The following is an 8756-nucleotide window of genomic DNA, read 5'->3' as shown; positions in this document are numbered from 1 at the left end:
TAGTTCAAACCTACCAGCTGTTCTGCAGGAGAAAGATGAGACAGTCTGCTTCTGTAAAGATTTATAGCCTTAGAAACCCTATGAGGCAGTTCTACTCTGTCCTAAAGGGTCACTAAGAGTCAGAATCAACTCACTGGCAGTGGGCTTGCTTTTTGGTTTTTATATGACTATAGTAATCAAAACAGCCTGGTACTGGTAAACAATAACCATGTAGATGAATGGAATAGAATTGAGAATACAGAAATAGACCCACACATCTCTGGTAAAGTAATTTCTGAAAAGGTTGCTAAGTTCATTCCATGGGGAAAGGAGAGCCCATGTCAATAATGACACTGGGGAAACTAGATTTCCACCATGTACAAAAATGAAACAGGACCCATGCCTCACACTATATACAAAAATAAATTCAAAATGGATTAAAGACCAAAACATGCAAATGAAAACCTTGAAATTCTCAGAAGAATAAGCAAGGACAATGCATACCTAACTTTCAAAAATGGATTATCTAACATAATAACAAAAGCACAAACTGCAAAAGACAAAATAAATAAATGGGAACTTTTGTTCATCAAAAGACTGCCAAAAAAGTGGAAGGATAAGCTACCAGGAGAACATCTTCAGAAACCACATATCCGACAAGAATCTAATAATATATATATATATATACATATATATATATATATATAAAACTTCAACATCTTAACAATAAAAAGACAAGTAACACAATCAATCATAAAATGGGCAAAAGACTTGAATAGACATTTCACCAAAGAGGACATTCAAATAGCCACTAAGGTCCCTAGCCTATGGTCACAGGAGAAATCAAGCTCAATTGGTACAACATGGTATACAAAACTATCATTCTACATCTTACTTTGGTGCGTAGTGACTGGGGTCTTAAAACCTTACAAATGCCCATTGAACTGGCAACTATTGGACTCTCCTCATCTGGAACAAAAAAAAAAGAGTGAAGAAAATCAAACATGCATGGAAACACTTAGGCCAAATGGCTAATGGACCATAACAGCCTCAACCAGAATGACCCTGAGACCAAAAGAACTAGATGGTACCCAGCTACCAATGCCAACCACTCAGAAAGAGGTCAAAATTGGAGAGTAGGAGAAAAATGTAGAACAAAACTCAAAACCATAAAAAAGATCAAGACTACTGGTCTGAAAGAGACTGGGGAAACCCTTAAGACTACGGGCCTGAATCACCCTTTGGGCCTGGAATTGAACTCACTCCCATGGCTTAACTCTCAGCCAAACAAGAGATAGGCTTATGAACTGAACACCTACACCAAGGAGATGCACGCCTTAGACAAATTAACCATGGGAGACCAGAAGATCAGCATTTGCACAGGGAGAAAGTTAGGGATGCAGGAAGTATGGACAAGAAGGACATAAGGAAAGGGTAACCACAGGGAGGAAGTAGGACAAGAGCTATTACACTGTGGGGACTGTAACCAGTGCCACAAAACAAAATGTATATGAAGTGTTGAATGTAAAAAGAATCTGCTTTGTAAAATTTCATCCAAATCACAATAAAAAGTTTAAAAAAGAAAAATACCCACCAAACACATGAAAAGATGCTCAGTGTTATTAGCCATAAAACCAAACCAAAAACGAAACTCACTGCCATCAAGTCGATTCCAACCCACTGCGACCCCTCTTTGGGTTTCCAAGGCAGTATCTCTATGCAAGTAGATTGCCCAGTCTTCCTTCTGAGGAGTGGCTGGTAGGTTTGAACCACCAGCCTTCTGGTTGGCAGTCACATGCCTTAGGCACTAAAACCACAAAGGGGTACCATTCACTCCCATTAGGACGGCTAAGATTAAAGAAAAGAACATAAAAATGAAAAAACAACAAACACTGGCAAGGATGTCAGGGAATTAGAACCCTTAGCTATTGTTGGTGGGAACGCAAAAGGGTACAGCCATTGTAAAACACAGTGTGACGTTTCCTTAAAAAAATAAATAAATAAAAATAAAACAAGCATATGACCCAGCAATTCCAATCCTAACAAGAGGTATTACCAAAAGACTTGAAAATACTGACTCAAACAACATTCATTGCAGCACTACTCACAATAGCCAAAAGGTGGAAACAACCTAAATATCCATTATCAGATGAATGGATAAACAAACTGTGGGATCTACATAAAATGGAATACTACTCAGTCAGTAGGAGAAAGGAAATCTTGAAATATGCTACAGTATGGACAGAGCTTGAAGACATGATGCTGAGTTTAATAAACCAATCACAAAAGCACAAATACTGTGTGGCCTCACTTATATAAAAAGACAAGAAAAGGCAAATGTATAGAGAACCAAAATTTATTAGTGGTTACCAGGCTAGGAGGAATGGGGAAAAGGGCGGTGAATGATTATTGCAATTGCTGTCAATAAGCTGTATACCTACAAAAAGTAGAATTGACAAAAGCTGTGTGATAGATATATTTAAAACAATGACAAAAAAAAAGTAGCTACTGAGGCTGCTTCCATACAATTAAAAGCTTCATGGGAGTTGGTTCCTCAGTTTGGAGATTTAAGGTCATGTTTCATGGAACAGTCCTGTTAATTGTCTATGAGTGTGTTTAGTGCTTCTGTTCTACCTCCTAGTTCACTTCATAGTGCCTGGGGTCTTAAAAACTTGCAAGCAGTTATTCAAGCCACAACAATTGGTCTTTATTTCTTGGAGCAGAGGAAAAGAGTCAGGAATAGGAGGAGGATGCCTTGGCACTAAAACCACAAAGGGGTTAGACTGTGTGGCTAATTTTCTTCATGAACAACTGCCTCCTTTACCATGAGACCAGAACAACTGGATGGTGCCCAGCTGCCATTACTGAATACTGTGATAAAAGATTCCACAGACAAATCTTAATCATAAGGGGGAAATTACAGAACAGAATTCTACATTCTCATAGAGTCTAGATTTTATGGAGCCATGGTGGGTGGATGAACCCTAGAAACTATTACTGAGATCATCTTTAAACCTTAAACCAAAATCTTCTTAAAACCAAATGATAGTTTAGCTTAACTAGTGAAAAAGGTCTGCGTTGAGCATTACGATCTTAAGAACTATCCATATGGGATTAAACTGACAACAGCAACACAAAAGATGAGACAGGAACCTTAGGGGGCAGTGAGTTTCTGTTAAGCAGGGAAGAACAACTCAGAAAAAGAGGGTGAGAATGGTTGCACAACTCCAAGAATGCCATCAATATCACTGAATTGCACGTACAGAAACTGTTGAACTGGTGTATGTTTTGCTGTGTGTAGCCTCAACAAAATAAATAAAATTTAGGGAAATAAATAATGGCTCATATGTGTATAGATATGGAAAGAGAGAAAGCAAAGGTGGCAAGATGTTAAGTTTTGAATAGATATATTAGGGTCCTTTTATTCTATTCTTGCAGCTCTTCTAGAAGAGAAATCATTTCAAAATAATAATGTTATTTGAGGAAAAAAAATGTCCCCACCTAAGACAACTAACCTCAATCAAGAACATGACTAACTCTGCCCTGGTATAGGGGCCAAACCCAACCATACTTGGCCATCACAGCAACCTACAGAGGCAGCTGCTCTTGACCCTACTTTCTGGCTGGAGAAACTGAGGCTCAGAGTGCCTAACTCTCGTTGCCCAACAAGGAAATGGTAGAAGGCATGGTTCTAACTCAATCCAATACTAACCTGAGCAGTTCCATGTATATGCCTTAGAAGAAAAATTCATTTTAAAAATGCAGTAATATGCTGTGGTGTTCATTTAGGCTTGAACACAAATTAAATAATGTTAGGAGCTCTGGTAGCATAGTGCCTAAAGCACTTAACTGCTAACCAGAAGGCTGGCGGTTCAAACCCACCAGCCACTCCTCGGAAGGAAGATGGGGCAATCTACTTCCGTAGTGATACTGCCTCGGAAACCCAGGGAGGGGTCGCTATGAGTCGGGACCAACTCGACGGCACATAACAACATAACAACATCATGTATAGCTAGATAATATTTAGCACAACCTTCTAACTCACCCTCCAGGCTTAGAGATGGTAAAGAAGTCTGTAGTATCAGCAAACACAAGGAAAAAAATACAATTAAGCTATTTCAAAGATAAAAGGTAAGCCAAAAGTAATTACCCTTTATGAGGACAACCCATTGCCGTCTAGTCAATTTGACTCAAAGACCCTAGAGGACAGAGTAGAACAGCCCCATAGGGTTTCCAAGCTGTGATCTTTATGGATGACCACATCTTTCTCCCGCAGAGCAGCTTGTGTGTTGGAACCATCGACCTTTTGGTTAGCAGCCAAGTGCTTAACCACTGCACCACCAGGGCTCCTCCATGATGTTTGCTTTTTTTAATAACATTTAGTTTAAAAAGCAAACAAGTAATCTTTGTGACTTTGGGATGGGTAAGGGAAAAAAAAAAAAAACTCACTGCCATTGAGTTGGATCTGACACATAGCGAGCCCTCCTTGGGTTTCTGAGGCGGTATCACTATGGAAGCAGGTTGCCCAACCTTCCTTCCATGTCATGAGACAAAGTTTATGTGAACTGCTGTATGGAAAGTGAATTTGCTCTGTAAATCTTCACCCAAATCCCAATTAAAAATAATAATAATAATAATTCTGAGCTACAGTTCTTCACCTGTACAACTGAATTGTTGATATTGCATCTGTAAAAGTATCTACCTTGCAACCTGTTATGATGTATGTAAGATGCACCTAGGAGGGGTTGCTATGAGTCTGGTCCGACTCGACGGCACATAACAACAACAACAACAAGGCAGGCAGTGCCTGGCACACAAATAAGTGCTCAAAAGAATCGCTATTATATTATTATTGCTAAGGCACTTGCCTGCTAACCAGAAGGCTGGCGGTTCAAACCCACCAGCCACTCCTCGGAAGAAAGGTTGGGCAATCCTACTTCCGTAGTGATACTGCCTCGGAAACCCAAGGAGGGGTCGCTATGAGTCGGGGGCGACTCGACCGCAAAAAACAACAACAACAACAACATGGAATGGCAACTACCACAGGCTGAAAAGGATAAAGAACAGCAATGTAAAACATTCATATCCACTGCGCTGAAGATAGAATACATCAGGAACAACTACTTCAAATAAACACATCTGACCTCACAGATAATTCATCTAAGCCGATCTCAGTCATTAGAGACCATTACCGGTGAGCAAGCACAACTGGTATTAACACAGTTATCTGAGGATCCGGGAAACTGAGGCATAAGGGTGGCCATAATTTTAACCAAGGAATTACGGGCAGAAGCAGGACAAGAAATGAGTGTCTAGGCTCTCATTGTTGAGGTAGTCCAACAGGACTTGGCCGGCATCCTTACCAGCATGAATTTATAACCCCCATGTCTCCAACCCCTTACTGACAAGGCCCTGTCATCCCATAGCTTAAGACGGTACGTCCGCTCGCCATCAGACTCTGCCCTTCCGATTCTGTGCCCCTAGCTCCAGGTGCACTAAGGATCCTGAGGAGCCCTGCATACCTTTGCTTCCCGCTCTCTTTCCTCCGCGGTCGGTGTTCGCTTCATGCTGCCGCTGCAGTCGCCTTCCCCACCACGAGCCGCGTAGATACCTCGCCTTGGACCCCGCCTCCTGCATGTAGTTCTCTCAGTGTCCTGTTCCCGTTCTACTCCATTCTACCTCAGAGCCTCGAAAACTAGCATTCCCACAATGCACAGCTGCGACGCCCGGCGCGCATCTGGGTTTCAGCCGGAGAATTTACTAGGTTCGACAGCTGAGCAAGCGTAGTCGCCTCTCCCGAGAGGGGCGGGCTGGGGCCGAAGAACTACATTTCCCAAGTGGCAACGGGGTTTAGTCAGGTTTTCCCGTGCTCCTCTCGCCCAGCCTCCCAACACGCTGTCGGCGCTATAGCAACCGTAGGTGGCAACCGGAAAGAGTGGCGGTGAGTACTCTGGGGTGCGTAGGGGGCGAGAGGAGGGTGGCTGGCCGACCCTCCCCGGCAGCATGGGCTAGGGTCCTGGAGTCTGCTTTGCAGCCTGAAGAAGGTTCTGCAGTTTTGCTTGCGTGACAAACAGCCTAGCCCCAGACACCTTCACATCTCCAGGCCTAAATCATAGCCCGCCCTTTAACCCCACGCCCAGAACCAGTTTGAAATTTTATATCCCAGCCCTAAAGTCTTCTAGGTGATGAAGGTTGAGGCAGCTAATTGCCGTCCCAGTCCAAATTCTCAGGAGCTCTGCTGGCGCAATGGCTAAAGCATTCGGGTGCTAACCAAAAGGTCGGCGATTCTAACCCACCAGGCGATTAGCGGGAGAAAGATGAGGTAGTCTGCTTCGGAGAAAATTTACAGCCTTGGAAACCCTATGGGCCAGTTCTGTTTTGCCCAATGTAGGGGACGCTAGTAGTGAGTTTGGTTTTCTGGGTCCAAATCCTACTTAAGTTAAAAAATAAAAATCATGTAAACATGGTTACTTCATTTGCCTTGGTTTGGGAGTTGGTTGGTAGACCCCAAACTGCCCAGGTGGTCAACTGTTTTGCTTAATTATTTATAATTATGTATCTTCTGAGGGAGCTCTGGTGGCATAGTGCCTAAAGCACTTGACTGCTAACCAGAAGGCTGTCAGTTCAAACCCACCAGCCACTCCTCAGAAGGAAGGTTGGGCAATCTACTTCGGTAGTGATACTGCCTCAGAAACCCAAGGAGGGGTTGCTGTAAGTCAGATCAAGTTCATGACAGTGAGTTTCTTCTGAATACTGTTGTATCTCCATAAAGGCTGAGACTTTGTTTACCATCTTAGTTTCAGCACCTAAACCAAAAAAACCAAACTCACTACCATGGAGTTGATTACAACTCATAGCAACCCCCATTAGGTTTCCAAAGCTGTGAATCTTTATGGAAGCAGAGTGCCCATCTTTCCTCAATGGAACAGCTAGTGGGTTCCAACCACTGACCTTTTGGATAGCAGTGAAATGCCTTAACCACCACACCACCAGAGTTCCTCAGTCCCAGCACCTATCGTTTATTTCACTAAATATTAACATTGGCACCCACCATGTGCCTGCCACTGTACTGAGCCATCTATGAACAAGACTGATACCAGTCTCAAGATGCTTACACTTTATTAATGGAGACAATGAACTACTAAGCCCAAAAACCAGACCCACTGCCATCAAGTCAATTCTGACTCATAGAGACTGTATAAGACGGAGTAGAACTGCCCCATAGGGTAAATCTTTATGAAAACAGACTGCCACATCTTTCTCCCAGAGTAGCTGATGATTTCAAACCACCAATGTTTTGCTTAAGCAGTGTGCCACCAGGGCACCTGAACTAGTAAACAAATAAAAATTCTTTGTCAAGCAGAGGTTACTAATATAAAAGAAATGAAGTGTTGTAATTAGAAGACAACTCTAAGACAGAATGATCAAGGAAGGCCTTTCTCAGGAAGTGACTATTCAGCTGAGCCCTAGAAAATGAGGCCTTGGGCCAACAAGTGTTTGGTGGGTTTGAGGAAATAAAAGATACCGGTGTAAATAGTGTTTAGAAAGGAAGAAGATTTAGCATGAGATGGTGTCGAAACATCCAGGCTCTTCAGACCCAGTGGCACTACGTTCTGATAAGGCTTCATCACTTTTATTAGCTAATATTGCATTCATTTCAATTACTTAATCTCTGATCTGCATGAATTCTTGAAGGCCATGGAATTTGGATTTTATTCTAAATATGGTGATTTTTATTTTTATAATTTACATTTTGAAAAATCACTCTACCTATTGTGGGAGAAATTGGCTGGATAGGGCAAGAATGGAAACAGGTTGGTTAGGAAGCCTCTTACAATAATCCAGGCAAGAGATGGTGATGGTCAGGAAGACAAATATTTTATGAGTTCCTTATAGAAAGTCAAGGAAGCATTTACATGGGAAAGGAAATTTACTTTGTTTATTACCAGAGAGGGGTGGGGAGAGGAGGGAAAATTGAAGACTAGCTGAGAGACTTGTTGATTTGGGTAAAGGGAAAGGCAATATAACAAAAGCATGTGACCAGTACAGTATCACTAAGAAAAGGAATACACAGAAGTGCACAAGAGGTATAGACAACAAAGGTAAACACTATTACATACACAATCCTGCATTATCTGTAATAAACTGATTTACATACAGGTAGACAGGCAAGAAGATCGGGTATAGGCAGGCAAACGGGAATATACCCATGACCATAGATAAGTTTGGTAGGTGATATTCCTACTTACGTATTTGTGCTATAAAGCTCCATATACATTATAGAGCTAATGAGGAACAAAGTTAGGATAACTTCTTAGCCACAACCAAGGTCCTTGAGGGAGTGAGTCTCCAGGTATGCGGGCTCAGGACCATGGTTGTGGGGGACATCAACCTCAATTGGCACAACATAGTACACAAACATACTGTTCTGCATCCTACTTTGGCAAGTAGCAACTGGGATCTTAAAAGCTTGCAAACAGTTTCTTAAAAGCTTGTGAGTGGCCATCTGAGATGCAACTGTTAGTCTCTCCTCATCCCAAGAAGAGTGAAGAATACTAAAGACGTATGTAAACAATTACTCCACGGACCAATGGACCACGGGAACCTCACCCTGCACTACCCTCAGACCAAATGAACTAGATGGTGCCCAGCTACCGTGTTAACCGCTCAGAAAGGGATCAGAATTGGAGGTCCTGTATAGAGTGGGAGAAAAAATTAGAATAAAATCATAAAAAATAAAAAAAGACCAGGATTGCTGTTTGGGTAGACACTGGTGA

The 8756-nt window shown here is 42.1% G+C and overlaps 1 protein-coding gene across 1 annotated transcript in view; it reads right to left on the bottom strand.

The window, feature by feature from the left end:
• The window catches only part of FTO (FTO alpha-ketoglutarate dependent dioxygenase), a 529759-nt gene extending 524213 nt beyond the window's left edge, over window positions 1-5546 (bottom strand). Inside the window, exon 1 of the mRNA XM_042781732.1 lies at window positions 5502-5546. Coding sequence (XP_042637666.1) covers window positions 5502-5546 — 45 coding nt within the window. The remainder of the gene's footprint in view (window positions 1-5501) is intronic.
• Window positions 5547-8756: the final 3210 nt, after the last annotated feature.

Source organism: Orycteropus afer, unplaced genomic scaffold (genome assembly GCF_000298275.1).
Source record: "Orycteropus afer afer isolate SDZICR_OR568_19922 unplaced genomic scaffold, OryAfe1.0 scaffold00009, whole genome shotgun sequence".
In the NCBI taxonomy this organism is placed as follows: Eukaryota; Metazoa; Chordata; class Mammalia; order Tubulidentata; family Orycteropodidae; genus Orycteropus; species Orycteropus afer.
The sequence above is the reverse complement of the archived record's forward strand: the minus strand, read 5'-3'. Positions and strand labels throughout refer to the sequence as shown.